This window comes from Prionailurus viverrinus, chromosome C2, assembly GCF_022837055.1.
Source record: "Prionailurus viverrinus isolate Anna chromosome C2, UM_Priviv_1.0, whole genome shotgun sequence".
NCBI classification, from domain to species: Eukaryota; Metazoa; Chordata; class Mammalia; order Carnivora; family Felidae; genus Prionailurus; species Prionailurus viverrinus.
In genome coordinates, this window is record NC_062569.1 from 148,952,653 (window position 1) to 148,976,217 (window position 23,565).

The 23,565-nt window shown below is 50.4% G+C and overlaps 2 protein-coding genes across 5 annotated transcripts; one reads left to right on the forward strand and one right to left on the reverse strand.

Annotated features, from left to right (window-relative positions):
• The first annotated feature begins 1,698 nt into the window (after nucleotides 1-1,698).
• SMIM11 (small integral membrane protein 11) lies at nucleotides 1,699-13,885 on the forward strand. 4 transcript variants are annotated; one of them, XM_047875691.1, is made up of 6 exons: nucleotides 1,699-1,818; nucleotides 4,780-4,862; nucleotides 5,018-5,112; nucleotides 5,469-5,571; nucleotides 10,840-11,010; nucleotides 13,703-13,885. In XM_047875691.1, exons 4-5 carry the CDS (start codon nucleotides 5,560-5,562, stop codon nucleotides 10,993-10,995), a joined length of 168 nt encoding a protein of 55 aa, XP_047731647.1. In that variant the 5' UTR covers nucleotides 1,699-1,818; nucleotides 4,780-4,862; nucleotides 5,018-5,112; nucleotides 5,469-5,559; the 3' UTR covers nucleotides 10,996-11,010; nucleotides 13,703-13,885. The 4 variants fall into 4 exon arrangements, with proteins under 4 accessions (XP_047731647.1, XP_047731645.1, XP_047731648.1 ...); XM_047875689.1 differs by lacking the exon at nucleotides 5,018-5,112; XM_047875692.1 differs by lacking the exon at nucleotides 5,018-5,112 and having other exon boundaries at nucleotides 5,474-5,571.
• A 7,917-nt stretch (nucleotides 13,886-21,802) lies between these two features.
• Nucleotides 21,803-22,755, reverse strand: CC2H21orf140 (chromosome C2 C21orf140 homolog). Its single transcript, XM_047875688.1, has one exon. It carries the CDS (start codon nucleotides 22,753-22,755, stop codon nucleotides 22,000-22,002), a length of 756 nt encoding a protein of 251 aa, XP_047731644.1. The 3' UTR covers nucleotides 21,803-21,999.
• Between the last annotated feature and the right edge of the window lie 810 nt (nucleotides 22,756-23,565).

Genomic DNA, 23,565 nt, shown 5'->3' on the forward strand with positions numbered 1-23,565 from the left:
CCTCTGAGAGCAGTTAGAAAACGTGGAATTAGAAATCTTTTCTCTCCTGCTTTGAGATACAAATCTTTCACCAGCCAGCACTGCCTCGTCTCTTTGAAACGCCAACACTCAAGGAGGGAACCCAGTGGCTACCTTGCTCTAACGTGCACCACTCTCTCTGGTCATAAAGACAGAAGCTTCTCTTTCAGGTAAGTCAAGTCAGACCCACTAATGCCCTGGTTTTTGTAAATTTCCACTTCCCCGATTCTGCTCAACTGACCCCACTCCCCCACTCTCCCCCTAAGGTGCCCAGGTCCCACTCCATAAATCCAAGTTGACTTTGGTTCATACTGGACCCTCTGTTGCAATAGTTACTGAAGGAAGTCTATCCTTCATGTGTCTGGCTTCATCTTTGACACAGGAAACCAAATTGAGGGAATTTAGATTTCTGGAAGAAAGTGCATTTTATTATCATCACTGAAAGGACAGCTGGTGACATAGATGGCTATCGGCCAGCTTTCCTTTGGGGGGATGGGCGAAATGCCCAATCTTCAGAAGCATGTTGGGTAGAGAGCTGTTGGAACAACTTGCCTGTTTGCCACTTCGACATTAATCCCCCAAATCCTAGGCTTTCCACTTTCAACTCGGCAACTAAAGATGCCCCTTCAAACAACTTGTTTTTCTTTTCTACCCCATTCGCTGTTAGAGCTCCAGCTGCTTGGATTCCTGGCTCCATTTATGACCTGAGCGCCTCTTAACTTCTTCCAAGAGTTCAGAAGTGGTTTGAAAACGAGCCCATGGGAGTTGCTGCCCCTACGGTCTACATCCAGACTACTGAGAGTCAGGGTCCCAGCTCCGGCACTTGCGGGCTTTAAGACCCTGGACAAATTAATCTCTCTGTGCGTCCCTTTCCTCATCTGCGAATTAGTTGTATGATGTCCGGTTATCGGCTCGTTACGAGACTTCAGCGAGACAAGAAGCCTCACCGTGCTCAGAACAAAGCTAGTTTTGTTACTTTCTATAGGAAAACTTCGCTGGTCAGCCGAACCAAACCCTCCACCCCTCACTCTGTCCTCGTCCTCTGCAGGCCTAACACCTTGTGCGTCATCACCACAAAATGTCATAATGGGATTTGCAGTCAGACCTCCTCCTGGGTTGGAATCTAAATTCTGTCCCTGCAGTTCGCGGGTGTTGTTCTTGCGCCAGCCGCTTACTCTCCCCTTGCTCGTCTCCTTAATCCACAGAAGGGTGAGCCGAGCACGGAGAAAGAGCTCCGTGCACCTTCCCTGGGGTCACCCTTGCATTTATTTGGGGTCCGGCTTGCGCGCTCCCGCGGGGCCGGGGCTGAGCGTGCCCGAGCGCGTACTTCGCGTCTGGTGAACGAAGGAAGCTGGGACCCCGGTACCCGGGCTACCGCTCTCCCAAAGGAAAATGCACGCATTTTGTCAGAGATGAACGCTATATTTGGAAACCTCTGGGGACCCAAGGATCCTCAGTCGCAGACAGCAGCGGGTAGTATCCAGAGGAAGGGGGACGCCCAGCCCTGCGGCCGTCGACCTCCCCCAGCTCCGGTGAGGTCACAACGGGAACGCGCCGGGTTCCGGAGCACCGTGTCCGGCCGTGCCAATCGTGACCCCTGACCCCTGCGCAGCCCCCAGCAGTCCGGTGCGGAGCGTCCCACTGCGCCTGCGTACCGGGCGTACGCCCGCGAATGCGGCCCGGGTCCATTGCGCCGGCGCGCGGAGCGGTGCATGTCGGGACGTGTAGTCTCCCCGCCGCCTTGAGCGAGGGACCGTTCCCGTGCAGGCCCCGGCGCAGGAGCCTCCGCGGCCTGGAGCTGTAAGTGGGTGACACCCGGCCAGCGGGATCCTGACCCGAAGCCCGACAGCTTTTGGGGGGCGCTGGGGAGTCCGGTGGTCGGCCCCGCGTTTGCTGTTCTGTCAGGGATGCCCGCCAGCCGGCCCCCCTGCCGCGCGGCGCCGGCTTCCCGGGTGGGGACCGGGAGGGTGACGGCCGCCGCGGCCCCACCCGCGGAGCGCCCCGGCCTGGCTCGGTCGTCCCGGCGCCGCGTTATCCGCGGATCCGGCGCCGGGGGCGCTGTGTGTAGGCTGGCACGAGGTCCGGACGGGGTCCCCAGAGTTGTTCTGGACGGAGGGTTTGGACGGATGAGCGAATATTCCGGACACCCTGTTATGTGGATGGGTGGGGGAAGCAACGGCCGCCGTTGGCCCTCATCCCCGGGTCTCAGCGGGTTGGGTGTTACTCCCCAAGGTCGGTTATGGAGGAGCCGAGATCCAGCCTCTCTGGCCCTGGGAACCGCAGGTGACCCGGTAGTGGGGCTCAGAGGTCGACGGAGTGATGCCAGGGTTCACCGGCAGCTCCCTCCTCCTCGCACCACCCAACTTCTAATGATTGGGTGAAGAGCTGGGGTGAAAAGGGCAGAGACCGGGAATGCGAACATGTTCCGAAACGTTCTGACACGGCCTAATTAGCGGCCGGAATGAGCGTAGATAGCAGGAGACTGACCACCCTGGAGTTTGTTAGGTGTGCCAAGAAGAAAACGTAGATTCTGGACAGTATTTTGTCCAGATGGCTTTCATTGTCCTAACCTGAATAAACGGAGAGCTTTTCTGGTTTTTAGGATAAATCTGGCAAAGGAAAAAAAAAAAAATGATAGAAGCAAAGGCTTCTATCTGAGCCACTGTTGTTTTTCAGATTTAAGTTAGCTTGAATGGTGCATAGTTCCGGGGGAAGTCTAAAACCTCCTGCCCTTCACAGTCTTTATGCCTCAACAGTGTGCACGCCTTGTTGGCTTCTGCAGTTCAGCCCTCAGATACCAGCTGCCTTCTGTGGCTAATATTGCATCAGACGTACATATGGCAGTGGAGCTAATAGCCTGCGGATATTTTTAGCTGTCTCAGTTCTCATTTGCTGAAGTCCTGCCAGGTGCTACGAAAGTTAGAGTTAGAGCATGCGATGGAAGGGAGAAGAGGAAAGTTCTCATTTGGAGGCAGCAGGTAGGAAGGAGCTGGATTGATCAGCCCTCTTGTCTCCCACCCGCTCACTGCATCACTCCCACTACTTTTTTTTTGCAGGTTGACTTTAAATATGTTTCCTTCTAAAGAGCTGGAATTTCATCACCCTAGGTATGAAGCCGAGGCAACTGCCAGTAAATTTTCATAGTCAGATTGTGTGATATCCGAGAAAATGGGGACTTCACGAATTCCAGAGTTGCAGAGTTGTTCCTTGGATTCCGATTTTTAAAATGAGAACATTTTGGTTCAGAGAGGTTAATGGCTTGCGCCGGGTCACATGCCTGCCATTGGTGCCACCAAGAATAGAGTCCAGCTCTCCAGTTCTCTTGGTCCCTGCTATCTTGGGTTGATTGCATTTTGCCCTGGTTGCCTCTTGTTTATGGTTCTTAAGCTTGGCATGTCCATTAGCAGAAGGAGAGATATTTATCATAACACTAATGGTTGATATTTATTGAAATGTGTTCCATGGACTGAGCATTGTGCTTAGTGTTTATAATCCAATCTCTGAAGAATTTACAAATGAGAGATGCGGGGCTCAGAGAGGCCAAGTGAGTTGTCCAAGGTCACACCAGTAGTAAATGTAATATTTGGTTGCCAGAGGGCCAGACCATTGGGTGTTCTTTTTTTAAGTCAACACTCTTTTTTTTTTTTTTTTAATTAATTTCCTTAAATGATCCCCACACCCAGTGTGAGGCTCTAACTCACAATTCCGAGATCAAGAGTCACATGCTTTACCAACTGAGCCAGCCAGGCACCCCATGGGGTGTTCTTTTTCATTTCCTCTCATAAGCTTTTTGGACCTATTTGTTGCCCTTGACCTTGGGAATCAATATCTTACATTAATCCATTAATGCATCTTACATTAATCCATTAATTCTTACATTAATTCTTGTAATTAATTACATTAATATGACCGCAGAAAATAAAGAACAGCCAAACTTACCTACTGTATTTGTACACAACTCCGTTAGAGCAAGAGCTGTAAAAATAAAATTTACATAACCTTAAACATTGTTCAATTACAACATGGCTAAGCCCTGAGATTATCAGAGATTACTGAAAGTGAAAATTCTAGCAACAGGTCATAGGAACGTGTTTCTCCAGTGCAAGTCAGAATCTCCTGCTACTTGAGGACAAACAGGCCATTTATCCATGAAGAAAACGAGCACCTTCAATCACGTCATCCCATTTAAAGAGATTTATGGTGTACGTTCCTATCATGAACTTATCTGGCTTTGAAAGAAGTCATGGGGAAAACTCGGTTGTCTTGTGCCAACCACCAGCCTGTTTTCCAGATACTATGACCTTGAATCGATGAGGTATGAATTTTCTATACTTACATGCTTTTGTAAGTAAAAGTTTTAATAAAACACTTTCCCCGAAGTTCGTTTTAGTATCCCCATTCTAAAGGCCTGACCTTTTCTTGTGCCTTTTCTCCATTCTAAGTACATTTAAAGGCAAGCATCCCCATGATTTTTGAATTTGCAAAGCTTTCTGCCTATATCAGGGTAAGACTCTGGAGCCACATTGGATGGGTTCAAATCCCAGTCCCTGTGCGACCCTGGACGCGTTACATAAACTTTGTTGCCTCATCTCTGACCCGGAACAATAAATCTCTCTCCGGGGCTCGTGTGAAAACTAAATGAGTTTGCACAGCACGGGCACAGTGACGTGAAGCTCTGAGTATACTGTAAGTTGCCAAATTTCAGAAAAAAGTCAGGGCCCTAGAGCCCACCTGGTTGACGCCCCCTTTCTTCATTTACAGATGGGACCAAGGCCCCGGGAGGGAAGTCACTTACCAGAGTGCGTGGGTTCTTCATCCAGAACTCAAGTCTTCTGACTCTTGGGGTACGTGCCGTAGCATAAGAATAATGACATACAAGGCCTTGGAGCACATCCCCTGACCTGTCATTTCCTGCTGCTTCCTCACATTTTAGATGAGATTCTAGATAGGAATTACTTCCTGAGGACAGTTTTTTTCCGTATCATTTACTCCCCTCCAGATATTTTTTTAAAAACCAAGATGAGCTTAACACTCAGAGGACTTGAAAAAAGAGAGGCACTCATCCGCCGGCCAGCTCTTTGCTCAGGACAGGAGGTGGGTGGAGAAGACTTGGGAGCTCTTCTGTCCACAGATGCGTGGCGGTGGGGGGAGCACCTGTCCCCTCAGGCACAACACTGCCACCGCTGCTCGGGGCTGTGCCCCCAGCCCCGGCAAAAAACAGCCACGGAGACCTTTCTGCTCACCAAGAGCCAAGCCCGTCTTCCTCCCTGAGCCGGGCCATCTGCTTTCCACCAGGCTCTGGGTCCCCTGCTATGGGCCCCCCCGAACCCTCCTCTCGGTGGGGCTTGCTATCTTTGCTCATGTGCCCTTTCTCTCCATCAAAGGGAAGGCTTCCTAAGGTGGACTGATCTGGAAAACCCAAAGTGACCTGTTTCTTCTCTCCCCCCCAGAACAGCAAGACCTGACCTCCCAGTTCCTCTCTCCATGTGCTTGTCTGAGCAGGCCCACGTCGACCAGGAGTGACTTCGCAATTGGCCCAGCATGAACTGGAAGGTGAGTATGCTTTGAATTTATACGTTGTGGCTTGGTTTTTTCTTTCTCCTCATTGTAAAAAGTGAGAGTAGGGGGCACGAGGGTGGCTCAGGTGGTTAAGCATCCGATTTCAGCTCAGGTCATGATGTTGCAGCTCGTGAGTTTGAACCCCGTGTTGGGCTCTGTGCTGACAGCTCGGAGCCTGGAGCCTGCTTCAGATTCTGTGTCTCCCTCTCTCTGCCCCTCCCCCGCTCATGCGCTCGCTCTCTCTCTCTCTCCCCCCAAAAATAAACATTAAAAAAAAAACTTTTTTTTTTTTAAATTGAGAGTAACAGTGCTGTAGAGGTGGGTTGATTAAAAAGAAAAAATGAATTAAAGCAGGAATCATAATACTATTTAATATTTAATTTTAAGTTAAAACATATAAAAGTTCATTTAATCACCAGACTTTTGGAGGGGGGTTAGGCCCTTTCTTTGAGCGGGGGTACACTGACTTCAGATCTGCCTCACTTTTCTTGCAAAAACCATGCCTGTAAAGTTTTACCTACAGTTTCACATTTTGGTTTCTTTCAAGTGGGTTAATATGTTATGAAACAACCTTCATACAAAATCTTTCCAGATTTTTATGTCGTCTTCCCTAATCTTTTACATTTGTGTTGCCAACAGCACTGTTTTTGTTTTTTTTCAACTCAAACTCAAAAATGCATTGAAAGCGTTTGATTTACTTCTCATGGAAACAAGGTTTTTCTTTATACAATATAGCCATATTTCACTAAGTGTTGTGTTTAGAAAAATTACCTACGATAACATCAAGTACAACTTCAACTAGTTGGGGAATAAACATAGCTGTCCTCTGCAGAACAGATTCAGCAGATGAGAGCACAGGGCCAAGGGCAGGATCCTGCTGGGCATTCAGCGGGCTGCGGGCAGCAGCCAGCAGGTTTTACAGAGGGAAGGAGAATCATCGCACCAAATCCCCAAAGTGGGTGGGGTGTGGTAGCTGTTGGTTTAGAGACCAGCCACTAAAATAGATCATATTGTAGATTCTTTGAAAGTATGATACCTGGCAAAAACCGTGTTGTCTTCACCGTCTAGAGATGGCTACTGTTAACAATTTTGGTGTGTTTTCTTCCAGTGTTTTGTCCATAGTTGTAAGTGTAGCGTGTGTATTTTCAAACTTAGGATCTCACTGTGTATTTTTGCAGTTATGAGCATTTGCTTGTTCAAAACATCCACCAGCTTTCCATTGCAAGGCTCCCTGGGAAGGTGTGGAAGCAGGACCGGGGCGCGGGGGCGGGGCTAGGAGATAGAGAACCCCTCTGCTTCCCCAGCTCTTTGGGGCAAAGGTTTGAGGGGGACCATGCAGAAGGACGGACCATGGGGACTTTTCTCCAGGACAAACCTGGTTGAATTTAAGGGGCAGAGTGAGGACTTCTTGAGGGGGTTGAAAATGTTGGAGCGTTTGTTTAGCAAATATTGGGATTCCAGAACTCACCGTGGAAAGGCTGAGAAGGAAAGACGAGGCAGCAAGAGATACAAGGGGAAGAAGCAGAAAACGGCGTGGGGTGGGATTTAGGGAAGGGCCTGTCCTCTCTGTGGTGGCCACAGTCAGCGGGGACAAGAGGCAGTAACTGTTACTGAAGGCTTGCTGAGGACTTGTTAAAACACAGACGGTGTTAAAACACACACCCGCCAAAGTTCCTGATCACTTAGTCTGGGGCTACCACTGGTCTAAGGCAGGGCGCAGAGGACGTTTTTAATCGTAGAATGATGGACAGCCCACTTGACCACCCAGGCCAATCCTGCTGGTGACAGAAGGCGTTCTTTCTTATGTCAGGGACAGAATCTGCCCAAACCTTTCCAACTTCGAGCAGACACATAGCTCTGTGGCTGCCTGGGAACCACCTCATGTTTAAGAGGGGGCCCTTCCCTGTACTGTCGGGAAGAAGTGGCCTCTCTTTGCACCCTGACTGCATGAGGCCCTGGAAGGCAGCAGGATTAGGTAGCCCACGGTACATCCTGTCGGCTTCCCTTTCTGGCTCAGGGGGCCTGTGGCATCAGTGACAGTCAATACTGCGCATTAGCGACAGTATTTGCTAATTATTCAAAAAATGAGCCACTCTCATTACACAAGATTTGGGGATTTATTTTAAAAAATTGGTATGGGGCGCCTGGGTGGCTCAGTCGGTTAAGCGTCCGACTTCGGCTCAGGTCGTGATCTCTGAGTACGTGAGCTCGAGCCTCGCGTTGGGCCCGCTGCTCTCCGTGCAGAACTTGCTTGGGATTCTCACCCTCTCCTCTCTTGCTGCCCCTCTCCCACTCCTACTTTCTCTCTCTCTCTCAAAATAAATAAATAGACCTAAAAAATTTTTAAAAATTGGCATAGATCTCGCCCACTCCCACAATATTTTATTCACTTACCCCCTTGAAGGTTGGTTGGTTTTGAGACCGAGACAGGGAGAGCCTGGGCGGCTCAGTTGGTTAAAGAGGCTGACTCTTGATTTTGACTCAGGTTACGATCTCATGGTTCGTGAGATCGAGCCCTGCGTTGGGCTCTTCATGGAGTGTGGAGTCTGCTTGGGGTTCTCTCTCCCTCTCTCTCTCTGACCATCCCCCTCCCTCAAAATAAACTCTAAAAAAGTTAAATAAAATGAGGGGTTTGTTAGAAAGAAATCAAAGGCAGACATTTAGCACAACTGAAGCTCAGTCCCCCAGACGGGCAGGAGTGCAGCCCTGAAACCCTTTGCTTTAAGCCTGGAGAAGGGGAGCCCCTGACCTCTGCTGCCGCCTCTCTGCCCCCCTTCCCGGTCCTGAAACCCCTGCCTCGCGCTGCCTCCTCTCCACTACCTTTAGAAAGAAAGTAAGTACCCACACCACTTGCCTCTGTCCATTTGTTGATGCATTCCCAATTCAGTGTATTTTCTAACTTCCCGTTGAGCTCTACGTTTCCCGTCACTGGTAAAGCCGTTTGATGTTCAGATCACAGGGAACCGTGGGCTGTGATGTGGGCTCCGTCATAGTAGGACTCCACGGGCTCAGCCGTGGAGATGGGGAGAACTGGAGGGGTGACTTTCCCATGTGGATTAGTGCTCTGTTGGCCTAGATCAACCCCATGAACATAAAAGGGGGTTTCCGCCTCTGAACTGCTTGATTTTTGCCGCCAAGGAGGTAAAATAAAAGCACATTTAACGCTTTTTTTCTTTCATAGCTGGTTTGTAAGCGTGGCGTCCAGCCTCATCTTGACTGAGAACCTTCAAGAAAATACAGGAATTAGAGGGCTCCTGGGGGCAGGTAGCGGAGGTTAGCTCTCAGTCTGAGTGAGGAAGATCCGCGTTCCAAGCTGCTTATATTTGTCACGATGAAAACTTTCACTTTTGCAAGGTTTTCAGTTTTTTCCACTGTTGCTCGAGTGGTCTTTCTCAGTGCGTATGTTGTATTTATTCTTTGCTGTGAAAATGACTTTGTGCTTGGAAACTGTTACCCAGCTGCTCAGTGTTCTTGGGTTCTGACTGTTCTGGTTAACTTAAAACAATTGAAATATTTGGATTCCTCCTTTGGATGTCTGTTCTCTTCCCGCTGTACCACCTTTGCCGTCGTCCTCAAATATCCGTGAGTAGCCTGTTAAATAATTTCAGAGGTAGTGATTCCAGTCGGCTTTAGTAAATTCAGTAGCCCAGACATCGTTTGTTTGTATAATTTAATAGTAAAATTGGTGAGCGTGGGGAGCGGATGATGCATCTTACAGTGTAGTGATAAAGAGAGTTCGGGTTTTGGAGCGGTCTGAGCTCGGTCAGACCCTCACCATTCCAGACTTTACACTTTCTCAGCCATAAAATTAGGACAGTCTGTCTGCCTCCCGGGGACAGGAGCCAGGAGCCCGCCTGCTATGGGAGGAACCGCTAGGGGAGGCTTGTAGTGCCCAGTGAGCTCCCTGTAGGCCTCACTGACGCCACGACATCTAAGCGTGAAATCTATATCTAGGTCTAAGCGTAAAGAATTGTAATAAAATTGTGCGAGCACGTATGTACGTAATTTATGATTTCATTAAGTCCGTTTCCTTGAAACTCGGGAAGCAGGGGAAAGAAGACCGGCATCGAGGTTAGAACGTTTCATTCTGACTCTGGCCTCATCGTGAATCGGCTGTGTGACGCAGGCCTCTCCCCGACCATGAGCTTCACTCTCCTTGTTTGTAAGGCACACGAGTGGTAGACTTAAGTCGTGCTTAAAATCCCTCCCAGCCCTCCCGCTCTGTGAGCCTATTGTTCCCGGCTAGCTAAAGTTTTCACGGACTCATTCTGTTAGAAGGAGAGACAAATGTGCTTCCTGTAGTAGAATCTAGTAGGACCTCCTTATATGGGAATTGCGTATAATAAGTTATGTTCGGCAGTTTACTGATTTCACTGGAATAAATCCTCCCTAATTAATCCTCTAGAATAAGTGATCACTCAACTAAAGCACACCTTTATTCGGGAAGGAAGTTTTACTCAACGCGAAAAGCTCACAATTATCATTCAGGTCACGCTAACCGTGTTTATGAAACAAGTATAGTATTTCCCTTGAGATACTGTTGCTCTATGTGCACTAACATCATAACGTACCTACTAGTACAGACAGTAATTCAAATCCATCGTTATTCCCCGGACGCCATTGTGGCCCATGGGTCAGAATTTACCCTCTAACCGGAAACTATGGGAACAGTTAATGAGTAGCTCAGTTTTCATGTTTTGAATTTTACTGTATTTTTATATTTATTGAAGCGCCGACGCTGATGAGTAGCTACAACCAAGAGGAAATCGTAGCCTCCTAGGATCGGAGAATCTAGAGACGGGGTCTGGCCCACCTCCCTTGAGGAGGCAGAAGCTTAGAAGTCAAGTGCCTGACCCAGGTCTCGTGGTCAGTCGGTGGCAGAGCAGAGCTATAGCCCAGGCCCCCCTGCGCGCCCCCCCCCCCCCCCCCCCCCGCCCAGCTCCGGCTGCTTTCACTGGACCACAGTGCCTCCTGGGCAGCAGGGTCCGGGGTGACCGGCCCAGGGCCTGGTCCAGTCATGGGAGACCACAGTTACGTCTGCGGCCCGTGGGTGGTTCGCGCACGAAGCCAGCAGCAAGGGGGCGGTGGAGGGCGGAGGGAAAACTAGACCGCATCTGTCCTGGTCGCCTGCGTAGCCCCAGCAGCTGGCCTAGTGCCTGTTACGTGATAGGTGTGCGGTAAGGGTTTGCTAAACGAGGGAATGTAACAGAAACGTTCCTTCTCAATCATAGTACATCTAGAATGCTTGCTTTCTTCTTTAAGGTCCTTGAACACGTGCCCTTGCTGCTGTATATCTTGGCAGCAAAAACCTTAATTCTCTGCCTGGCATTTGCTGGAGTCAAAATCTACCAACGGAAAAGATTAGAAGCAAAACTGGAAGCTGAGAAAAAGAAGCAGTCAGAGAAGAAAGATAACTAGAGGGAAAAATCAAAGGTATGGGGACTTTGCTCGTGCAAAATTTACAGCGGGCCGGGGTGGGCCGAGGCACAGACGTGGGGGTCAGAGAACCCCTCCTCCCTCCAGGCTGAAGGCCGCGTGAGACCCACCTGCCGTCTGATGGGGGGCATCTGTGGGAGGGGAGGTGTGCAGATCCCGGCCCCCTGCACCCTGGGGGCAGATGAGCTAGGTTGTGCCCGCCTCTGCTCGAAGCCTGGGCGCTGCTCCCTTATCCGGGCAGTGGGGCTGAGCAGGTGTTGGGTCGCAGAACTCTTGAGAGTTTCCTGAGAGCCGTGGACCTTCTCCCAGCAGAAGCACGCATAGTAGAAACACCTACAGTTGCCCATCAAATTGCAGACGGGGGCGGGGAGGAGGTGGGGTCACAGGTCTGTGGAGACCCACGCCCATACCTAAGATGAACAAACCCTGCTCGATCTTCAGGAGAAAGCCTGACTCCCAGGAATGGCATAGAAATCCCTTCCCGATGTGTTCTTGCCCCTCCAGTGCTCACTCCCCACACTTCTGCAGGCCACTCCTGGACCGTGAGAGACTTTCTGGCCCCTTGGCCTTGGCTTGTTAGTCCCAGAGGTCCTTCCCAACAACCTCTTCCCGTAAGCGTGAAGTCTTACTCGTCGCGGTAGCCCTGGGCCTGTGACAGCACCCAAAAGGTGCCCAGAGCACATCTGTTGAGTTAAGGCACCAGGAAGTAGTTCTGAAACCCCCACCACAGAGTGAACAGACGATGATCAGCACCTCCCTTAGTTCTGGTGTGTGATCTGATTTCTTCCATTTATCAGGTTGAATTCTGTGCTGCTCTGAAAATTTGAGGATTCAACTACGGTGGCAGGCGTTTCTAGATCAGCGGTCCCCAAACTTGGCTACTGATCAGAATTGTTGAAAGTGCAGATTTCCAGGCCCCAACCCCCGAGAGATTCCATTACGTGGGTGTAGACATCTGTTCTTTTTGAAAAACCATTAAGGGATTCTTCTTTCTTTTTTTTCTTTCTTAACATACGTAGGTGTATTTTTTATTTAAATTTTAGTTAGTTAACATGCACTGGGGGATTCTTAACACAGCCCTTTCAGCAACATGTCGCTCTAGGAGCCACTGGGCCAGCGATCTCCTAACCCCCCTCCACCCGGAGATCCCATGCGTCCGTAAATAGGAATTCCCATAGAGGATTTTTAAAAACCTTTTTTAATGTTGATTTATTTATTTTGAGGGAGAGAGAGAGAGCAGGAGAGGGGCAGAGAAAAGGAGGGAGAGAGAGACTCCCAAGCAGGCTCCGAGCTGTCAGCACAGAGCCTAACACGGGGCTCGATCCCACAAACTGTGAAATCATGACCTGAGCAAAAGTCAGCCTCGGATGCTTAACCAGTTGTGCCGCCCAGGTGCCTCCCGTAGAGGATCTTTAGGCCTGTGGAGGTGTAGGGGCGCCTGGGTGGCTCTGTCGGTTAAGGGTCAGCCTTCAGCTCAGGTCACAATCTCGCACTCCGTGAGTTCAAGCCCTGCATCGGGCTCTGTGCTGACAGCTCGGAGCCTGGAGCCTGCTTCGGATTCTGGGTCTCCCTCTCTCTCTGCCCCACCCCCGCCCTCTCTCTCTCTCTCTCTCTCTCTCTCTCTTACTATAAATAAATAAATGTTAAAAGAAAAAAGTTTGGACCTGTGGAGGTTAATGGCACACGACTAGTAATCGTAGCAACACTTACTGAATGTCTGTTGTGTGGCTAGCATTTTGCTCAGCATTTCTCAGCTGGCCGGTTTATCGCTTCAGCTGATAGCTCTGCGGGGCCTGTTCAGACTGAGAAAGGGCTGGCCCTCTGCCTCATGAAGAGCAGAGTCAGGATTGAACCCAGGTCAGCCGGGCCTCACCCCGGCTGCATCACCTTCCCGAGTGCAGGGACGTGCACTGAGAGACTGTGAAGCACAGCAGCTCTCCGGTCCTCACCCCGGGCCCAGAATCCCCTCCTCTGTCATTGCCCCCCACGCCGTCCCTGGCCAGAACCTTGGTTTTTTTGGAAATGGTGTTTTACTGGCTGAAACCCAGGAGTGGGCACTGGGGTGAGGAAAGAGGGAGCATTGCGAAACTAAAACCATCAAGGGAGGGCAGTTCTCTTGGAAATGTGTGGTAGGTTGAATTTCTGTCTCAGGCAGAGTCTAATTTTTTTTTTTTTATGTTTTATTTATTTTTGAGAGCAAGAGAGACAGAGCACGAGCAGGGGGAGGGGCAGAGAGAGAGGGAGACCCAGAATCCGAAGCAGGCTCCAGGCTCCGAGCTGTCAGCACGGAGCCCGACGCGGGACTCGAACTCACAGACCGTGAGACCTGAGCCGACTGAGCCACCCCGGCGCCCCCAGAGCCCTCATTTTGCGTTAGACCAAGAAGAAGAAGGAAAGATGGGATGTGGGGCCACGAGCACCTCCCTCCCACCGGCACCCGCAGAGGCCTCGGGGCTCAGGGGCTGCCGCGAGACTGACGCTTCATTTTCCTGCCAGCCTCGAACCTGCTTTTAAACCAGGGCAGAAAACCGGAATGTTGAAAATAACATTCTTTTAATAGATAAACTTGCGGTGGTTTCTCTTTGTTACGTTGAACCTGCTGAGCGCCAGGGTCGGCGCTGAGCCGGTCAAACCTCCGTCAGTGTTCAATCAGACATTTCATACCCACCCTTTTCGTCTTCCTTTCTAGAGTTTGCGATTTAAATGTCAGCCTGAGTGGACCCCAGCTGAGAAGGAGGCGGAGACCCTTACCGAATGGGGTGTCGGAGGATAGACTCCCAACCTATAGGTTTAACTTAAAATTGTATGAATTTTTTTATGCCCTTGAAAGAACCAGTATTTTGTTTACTGAAATAAAATACCTTTGTAAAAACGTTGTCTCTGTCTCTGGAATAAGCCAGAGCATTTCTGTCTCACGCAGACACACACCGCCCCCCACCCCCACCCCCCACCCCCCGCCCGGCGTTGTGAGGGGAGGGAGTTTTGCCAACCTGCACCCCTCCCAGCCTTTCTTGGGATCGCAGGTGCTCTTGACCCAGGACCGGGCGGAGGGAGAAGTGGCGTCTGCTCCGGGGGTGGGAGCCTTGGCCACGCGCCCTCCCCGGCTCTCCGGCCCTCTGCTGTGCTGCCCTCCCGCACGCTGCCCTGCTCCGGCCCGTCTCCGGCCGTGTTTCCATTGTTGGGGTGGAGGGAGGCCGCACCCCACTTGCCCAAGCCACGTTGGCGCCTCTGCTGACCCAGGAGGGTCCTCGTGGGGAGGGCTGCAGGGTGAGACCCATCGGCCACACTGGGCGGGAGGCTAGGAAGAACTCGCGTCCCCGAGTCCTGCTGTGACAGAGTTAGAAGAGCGGGGTGTACTCGGTCCTCTCCCCCCTCACCCCCACCCCCACCCCCACCCCCACCCCGTGTGCTTGTTGGGATTTGCGATAAGAGACGAAGGGGAGGGATGAGCCGGGGAGACTTTCAGGTTTGAGAGAAGCGATACTAAGATTTTTCGACTCAGCACCTCACGGACGGAGATCTCTGCAGAAAGATTCACAACGTCTCACTTCCCTCGATTAGAGAGCGGATCAGGGATGAGAAAGCAGTAACCACAGCTGTACATCTGGGGGAAGGTTTGGTCCCGTTGCTGGTGGCCACGTGGAACATTGGCATGAGTGTGTAATGGACCCTTGAGCCACGGAGGTTGGAACCACAGGGCTCCACTTGTAAGTGGGTTTTTTCCATAAATACAGTGCCGTCAATGTATTTTGCTTCTGGTTTTAACGGGTTTTTTTCCCTAGCTTGCTTGAAGAACACATTATATTTTTCCTTCCCTTCCCCTATGGTCTTCTGTTAAGTTTCTCGGATTGCACATGTGAGTGGAATCATACGATATTTGTCTTTCTCTGACTGACTTATTTCACTTAGCAGAATACCCTCCAGTGAAAATTAAGCTACAGAGAGGGAGGCAAACCATAAGAGACTCTTACACACAGAGAACACGCTGAGGGTTGATGGGGGTGGGGGGGGGGCGGGGAAAATGGGAGACGGGCATTAAGGAGGGCACTTGTTGGGATGAGCACTGGGTGTCGTATGTAAGAGATGAATCCTAGGAATCTACTCCCGAAGCCAAGACTGCACTGTATACACTGTATATCAGCTAACTTGACAATAATTCAAAAATAAAATTGGAAGACACCATTTTTAAAATGCATGGTCAGAAATGACAGGTAACCATTTGCAGAATAAGAGCTGATATGAAAGATGAAGAGAAAAGAACCCATTGTATAATACATACACAACAGACGTGTTAATCAACTGTTTACGTCCATCAGTAAGACTTTTTGGTCAATGATAGGCTATTAAGTTTTACGAAGAATACAGGTGAATTTTTGACTACGTAGGAGATTGGCATCCTTAACCCCTGCATTCAAGGAGCAACTGTGTATTAATGGGTGTCCAGCCCACTCTGGCCCAGATTGACAGAACTTCGAATTTTAAACCAGAGGGGTAAAAGGAATTCTATCGTTCTTAAATTTTACTGTGGTTACTGGATGCTCTTAGCCACAATTTAGGAAGCAGAATTGACATAGGATCAAATTCTAGGTACAGAATTGATTCTGACCCAACAAGCTACAGATCCCCAGAGTCCATGTGGCCTGGGTCTCGTGGAGCATGAACAGACCCAGAACAGAAGTGGAATGCCCTAGGATTTCTGCGCCCTGGTCCCCACGTTCCCCGAGTTCCTCAGGTGGGGTCCAGAACCGACCCTGGGCCACGGCCAACCCTCCTGCCTTTGTCACGGTGCCCTCTCCAGCCTGGCAGGCGACCCACCCACCCTGGCCTGGGAACTCTGTCTCTGCTTCCTTCCCTCTCTGCAGGTCTAGGGCATCCCTGGCTTCCAGCACACGGGGTACCTCTGGGTACCTTTACTCCCACCTGCACCCCCTGCTGCCTGCCTCGTCAATCCTAGGAGAGGAGCTGTAACCTTTTCCTGGAGAGTCAGTCTGCCCAACCAGATGATCCACGTTTATTTTAAACAGGTGCTTTCCTAGGGGACTGAAAACTGGGGAATTTGTGGAACATGGGGTTATCTTGGAAAATTTGGTAGAGGGTGACCTAAGGATTGAACTGCTTAAACCATTAACCACACACGAAGTCGGTAGATGTATTGTTTGAGTTTAAATAATTGGCGGGATGCAGGCTATGCGTGGATGAATGTAGGTGGACAGAGAGATCGGTGCAGCCCACAACCAGGACCCCAGCCGGTCTGCCGCGATCCAGCAGCTCTCCGACCTTAACCGTGAGTGGATCCACAAGAAGACCACCCCCGGGCAGCCAGAAGAGGTTTCTGAGAGCGAAAACTGAAACCTATTCTCTCCCCCCAGGGGAGCTCCGGGACCCCTTACACAGATCCCATTTAATCTTATTAGACTTGTCCTAACCCCTCTCTATTGGTTTCAAGCTGATAACATATCGGAAGCAGAAATGAAAAGGCTGTTAGCAGGAGAAATGCCTCGGCACGAAACAGGTGGTCTTTGTGAAGTGGACCGAGCCTGAGAAGTCACTGTACCATCACCTAGTGCCAGACGACACAGTGGCCGACGGCCCCACACCGGGACCACCGCACGTTACGACTTTATGTTCACAAGGATGACCTTAGTCACTAAGAAAAGGTTCAACTACTTTGCTTATCGAGGCAGAGAGGCAGAGACATATGTGATGTATTTCAGGAACTGAATAGTTCAAACGAAAATATCTTGAGTGTGTTAAAAAGCATTACCTCTTCCCCGAAAAGTATCCAAATTCTCATCTCTGGGGAAACATAGCTGCCTAAATGATTCAGTCTCGACGATCACTCTCTCTCTCTCTTTAATATTTATTTTTGAGACAGCACAAGCGGGGGGAGGGCAGAGGGGGACAGAGGATGCAAAGCGGGCTCTGCACTGACAGCAACGAGCCGGATGCGGGGCTCGAACTCAGGAACCGGGAAATCACGACCTGAGACGAACTGGGACGCTCTGCTGACTTCATCGGACCCGCGGTGCCCTAGTCCTGATGGTTTCTAGATGCCTGGGCCTTGATAGCAGGGCGTCTCGCCTGACTTGATCACGTGGATGTTCCTCGACATCGCCTCTTGGGCGCCAGTCCCCGGTCGCCCCTGTGTGGGAGCGAAGCCGGGAGATAATGGAGAGAGTCTGGAGGGAAACAAGAATGCAGGATGGGTTCTCCAACGTGAGCACACATGAGAGGCAGTTTCAAATGCAGATTCCTGGGGCGCCTGGGGGGCTCAGTCAGTTAAGCGTTCGACCTCGGCTCAGGTCATGATCTCAGGTTCGTGGGTTCGAGCCCTGCATTGGGCTCTGTGCTGACAGCTCAGAACCTGGAGGCTGCTTCCAATTCTGCGTCTCCCTCTCTCTCTGCCCCTCCCCGACTCACACTCCATCTTTCTCTCTCTCTCTCAAAAATAAATAAGCATTTAAAAAATAAGAATAATTAAATTAAATTAAAAATAAAATCTTTAAAAAATATATTAGAGGGGCGCCTGGGTGGCTCAGTCGGTTAAGCTTCCAACTCTTGGTTTTGGCTCAGGTCATGATCTCACGGTTTCATGAGTTCGAGCCCCGCATCGGGCTCTGCAGAGCCCGATGCGGGGCTCCAACCCACGAACTGTGAGATCATGACCTGAGCCGAAGTCGGACACTTAACTGACTGAACCACCCAAGCGCCCCAAAAACATTTCTGAACATGTTAGTTACAAACAACTGGCTAGTTTTCAAATAATTGGCTCAATATTTTCCTTGTGTTTCCAGATGTTTGGGACTCTCTCTCATGTAGTGATTGTACTTTTTCCAGATTCACAGCTTGCCCCATTGAATTAAAGCCGGAGGTAGCTCATCTGAAAACATAGCGAGCTGAGACCTTGAAAACTGTAGAATTGTCCTGTGATCCCCAACTTTGCAGCAGGCTGAATACCTCCCGGGAGGGGCGAGGAACCTCGGTAGCCTCGGGGGAAGGCAGGATTGACGGAAAAGTTTTTCTGAAAGGGGGAAGCTTGAGCTCCATCAGGGCTGAAGGAGACAGAGGAAGGGGGACCGGCTGTGCGAGGAAGCAGGGAGGGCCCGAGGAGGGGGGTCATCTGGGGACCAGGCACTGAAGGCCTCGGAAGCCAGGGCGGTGGCCTCAGTTTCCCCTCCGGCTTGGCACAAGGCCTTCTGCTCCCAACGTGGGAGGGGTGCTGCGTGCAGCGGGGAGAGCCCCCTGTGTCTTGCCCGTGAGGGGCCAGACTCCACAATCCCTTCTCCCTCTGCCTTCTCCCCTCGGACGGAGGCACCCTCCTCCCTGTTCCCCCGTGGCCTCTGTGGTGTCTCCCTGCTTTGGGGGCTCCAGCGGCTCAGCTGAGCTGGGAGAGGGGGCTGAGCTGCCAGCCGTCCGAGTAGCTGATCGAGGCAACAGGCTCCAAGTGGAACAGTTAAGCCTTTAACCACTTACTCTGAGGGTACCAGATGGAACCAGCAAGAGTCTAAAGCGAGGAGGAAGGGCCGGCCTGCCCCGTTCTGTTCCCCACCCCGGTGCACCTGCCAGGGGTCAGGTGGATCCGCCCAGACGGAGAGCTGCTCCCTAAACAAAGGCTCTGGTGGTTTCAGGCCCCCCCCCCCCCGGGGTGTGGGTGGGAGGCCAGAGGGAAGGTCCTGGAGTGGAGAAGTCAGAGCGGGGCAAAGTGTCCCCAAGCCTTCCCCTTCCCTGCGAGGAGCCTGGAGACCCCACCGGGGGAGTCCAGAATGAAGGCGCCAGGCTGGGGGTGCAGATGTGTGACCTGTCAGTGCTCCCCCCACCGCCCCCCGCCTCCCGCCTCTGGAATGCTGATGCAGTGGCTTGTTCAGAAGCCGTTTGGGACAATGAGGATGGAACCATGTTAGGACAGTGGAAGGACTCTGGGTTCTTGATGACCGTGGATCCATCGTATTAGCCCTGAGCTGCCACCTTGGCACTTCTCGATTTTTCTGTGGTGGAGGTGGGGTACCTTCTTTTAAAAAAATTTGTTTTGTGTTTATTTATTTTTTGAGAGAGAGAGAGAGAGAGAGAATGCCTGAGCAAGGGAGGAGCAGAGAGAGAGAGAGAGAGAGAGACAGGGAGAGAGAGAATCCCAAGCAGGCTCCATGCTGCCAGCACAGAGCCCAGAGCAGAGCTCGATCCCATGAACCGGGAGATCATGACCTGAGCCAAAATCAAGAGCCAGACACTTAACTGAGCCACCCAGGAGCTCCCCGGGGTGCCTTCTCTGTTAAATCTCTGTGGGTCAGGTCTCCACTACTCACAGCATGACCTAATCCTAACCAACCCACGAAGCCTGCTAGAGACGGGCACGAAGGTCACTTGAGAAGACGTGGATCCTGCCTGACCTTCCTGTCACTACAGGTGTCCGTGCCCCCAAGGGTATCAGTTACCGCCTGGACTTGTCTTCATGGGCAGATGAGCTTAAGGATCACTGCCCTGCCTATATATAGGGTGACCATCTAAACTGAGGTCAAGTACGTGAAAATGGTTTGTATGTCTAAAACGATCACACATAGAAGGAGTCTGCACCTCCTGGATAGGCCTTGGACCTTCCTCAAGTGGACAAGGCAGGATCCACTGGGCTCCAGCTCCATTTGCCTATTTGCTTGTGGGCTCATTTTAGGACGGACCGTTCCAACACACCACCTCCTTGGGAGTCACCATGGTCCATGGAGACAGAGCGGGGATGTGCTTGTGGGTGACGGTGAGGGCCAAAGAGGAAGGGATACCTCACCAGCCAACCTCTTAGCCAGACAGCAGCTCCACTGACCTCACGAAGTCTCTTCCAGAGGACTCGTCCACACACGCAGGGTTGCTGTGCCTCGTTACCTTAACTGTTTGTTTCATTCAGGCGTAGCACGTGATTGGTCTCGAAGAGTCCTGGCTATGCTCACCATCCTCCCTGTCCTCCCCATCAGAAGAAACCTCTTATTACCATCAGCTGCCTAACCTATCACAGATGGTCTTAAAAGAAATGCCAGAGAACAAAGTGCCTTTGATCAAAGTATCTTCAGATGCGTCTACTCTCATTATGCCCTGGTGATGAAAAGCAGCAGGAATTTTCCCCGAAGAGTGAAAAGGAAATGAGGTCAGCAACATCCGGTCTAACCGTGGGCATCCTTGCTGGCCCGCAGCTTGGACTATAATAACAGGAGCTTCAGTTTATGGGGCACTCAGGAGGAGCCAGACATGGCTTGCGCTAAGAGTTTTAAAGCCCTCAACCCTAATTTACTAATGAGTTAACTGAGCCTCAGGGAAGTGAAGTAACTTGTCCAAAGTCCCCCGGTTCATAAGCTGGAAACTTGAGATTCCACCTAGGTCTATCCGACTCCCAAAGCCCAGCGTACTTTCCATGACTTTCTGCTGGAAGTTTCCACGCTTAGTATTATGCAGCATTTCTTAATTATGCATCCAGGATTATGTAACTAAGTTGCACATTAAAGGGGGTCCTTTTGATCTCTCTGGTTATACTGACGTCTCTTTCCCCTAAGTGCCTTCCTAATGATGAAACCAGGTCTCAAGGGAAGAGGACCCCAAACTCATCTTATTAGATCATTGTGGTATTCAAACAAAAATAGCGTCTGTTGGTTTATCTTGTTTGAGAACCTTAAAAGTCTTCCATTTTTCCCCTCTCACTGCAAAATAATGTGTTTTTGCAAGGCATTCTGCCTCTTGCTCAATTTTGTGTTGAAATATCTGTTTGTTGTGGGTGTCCACTTGGAGGCGGCTGCTTTGTCAGCTGGTGTCGCCTGGTGTCGCCATGTTGTGGGAGGGAAAAAAACGCCAAATACTCTGGGAACAAAGCCAAATATGGTGGTTGGGCTTTAGACTCTGACTTCAAAACATCTCCGTCTCCTCACCTGTAAAGTGGGGAAATGGTAGAACCTACCTGATGGGGTCATTATGGGATTAAATGAATGCCCAGTAGTAGAGAGGCAGTGTGAATAATGGCTGTGCGCATGATCTTTGGATTTGAATTTTAAAAATTTTTTTATGTTTATTTTTGAGAGAAAGAGAGAGAGAGCACGAGCAGGGCAGTTGGCAGAGAGAGAGGGAGACACAGAATCCGAAGAAGGTTCCAGGCTCCGAGCTGTCAGCACGGACCCTGACGCGGGGCTTGAACACAGGACCCATGAGATCATGACCTGAGCTGAGGTCGGATGCTTAACCGACTGAGCCACCCAGGTGCCCGTGAACTCTTCATTTAAACCTTCACTCCTCCACCCCAGAGCAAGTTACATGATCTCTTGATTCTTGGAGGATTCTTGGATTAACGGGTTCCACAGACTCCTGTTCACTTCACCTGTTCACCCACCAACTCCTAGCTGAATCAATCCCTGGTACAGCTTTCCAGGTGCTTCATGGAACCACCAACTTACCTTGGAGCATCTGGATGGGTTTTCACCTCCTTGGAACCTCCTTGTCTCTCACTCAACCTCCGACACCTTTTTTTTGAGCAACGGGAAGCAAAAAGCCTGTTTAGCCACTGTCTGGACCACATCTCCTACCGATGGCAAACTGGTTCCCTGTAGATTATTTTGGTGGCTCAAGCTGGTTGGCACACTATTTCAACCTTTTTGTGACCACACACTTGGTTCTTTTTCTTTCTGACCTAAAAGTTTCGACCACACAACCTTTAGCTCTGACCACCCCTGCTCCCCATCAAGCTCCTTTGGGCTGAGTTAGTTGTAATCCTCCCACTGACCAGCCCTCAAGATGGCCTTAACAAGATGGGAGTCGAGATCCCTAATTCACCAACAAGCTTTAATGGAACCTCCAGTAAACCTACAGCACTTGGCCAACACCCTTAGAAACCTCAGTCCTCACAGCAGCCCTGTGAGGTCATTGTTGAAGTATCTTTGGCTGCAGTGGTCCCGAGTCGAGCCCAGCAGAGTTGGTAAAGACTGCCCGTAGCATGGTCCCAACCGCTTGTTAGAGGAATCACCCTTAAGAAAATTTACCAAGATAGTAGTTTTCCCATCTCCGCACTTTGTTGGTTAGTGTTTTCCATTTGCTTGGGTTTATCCTTTCGATCCCTTTGCTAATTAAATCTCTGACAAGTATGTACTGGTAAGAATAGACACTGTCAATGTACTGAAAGCAAAACTCCTTTCTGTTATTGATGATAAACCATTTCAAAGAAGACCAGGCTGAGTCTAAAGGGTTTAGGTAATTGTAAAGGGAAGGCAGAGAGAGTAGTTCGTGGCCACGGGACTTGGCTACCTCCGGGCAACACACAAGGCTCTTTAGGTTAATGACCGATGGGGCATGGATCTGGGCCTCTGGCTCTTTGTCTTCCTCTGGCTTCTTCTTGTCTTGCTGCCTTCTCTCTTTGACCACAATGGCGCACTTCCCGTAGGCCTTCCTCGCCACATCACAGAACTCAGAGAAGAGGCTGTCTTCCTGTTTGATGCATACCTCATCTCTAAGGAACGTCCGGTACTTCCAAGGCACCCATCCTTGACTACCACCAGCATGCACGATACACCAAGTTGGAGTCTGCGTGAAACACCCGTCACCGAAATCTTCTCCGGCGACAAGACTCTCGGCAATATTGGTTTCTCCAAAATATATGGTCTTAAATCCATCATTTTGCAGTGTTTTCAGCGTTTTCAAATATTGGAGGCATCGCTTCCTCTTGATGTTATCGAATGGATTTCTGGTAATGATGTTTCTTAAAAGAGGGTTTGCAAAGTGAGGCATGGTGTCTTCTCAAGTGTTTTTAAACGCCTGCATGTCTCCATCGGTGCAGCTTTGCCAAGAGTGACATGATGACCTCACAAAGGGCTTTCTTACAGCGAGGCCAGTCACACAGATACACTGTGGATTTCAAAGCACCACGAAACACATACTGAGAACAATTTTCTTCTGGCTTATATGATATGGGAATGGGAAGGGCGAACCACGAAAAAATGTTTCTTTGACATCGCTTCTGCCATGGTCTGGGGCAGAGATTGGCAATCGTAGGAGTTCGCTAGAGCTGCTGTAACAACACACCAAAGACTGGCCGGCTTAACCAACAAAGTTACTTTCTCATGTTCCCGGAGGCTGGAGGTCCAAGATCAAAGTGTCAGCAGGTTTGGTTTCCGCTGAGGTCTCTCTCCGGGGCTGGTAGATGGCCACTGTCTCACTGTGTCCTCACATGGCCTTTCTTCTGCGTGCGTGCATGTCTCTGGCCTAATTTCTTTATGATCTTTATGATTTCTTTATGTTGGATTAGGACCCACCCATATGACCTCATTTTACTTTAATCACCTCTTTAAAGACCCTCTTTCCAAACATAGTCACATTCTGAGGTACTGGGGATGGTTAGGGCTTTGACACATAATTTGCGGGATGGAGGGACACAATCCTAACCACGACAGTCCTTTAACGGTGATGAGCCAAATTTATGACGCCTTTCCGATGGGTTCATGAGGACAAAGAGGAATATTTACATTCATTCATCCATTCCAAATGTATTTATTGAGCACCTACTAAGCACCGGGCATTGTGTCAGGAGCCAGGGGTACA

What these genes read in the sequence shown, in the direction of transcription:
- CC2H21orf140 (XM_047875688.1), bottom strand. Translation starts at nt 22,755, where the DNA reads ATGCCTCACTTTGCAAACCCTCTTTTAAGAAACATCATTACCAGAAAT.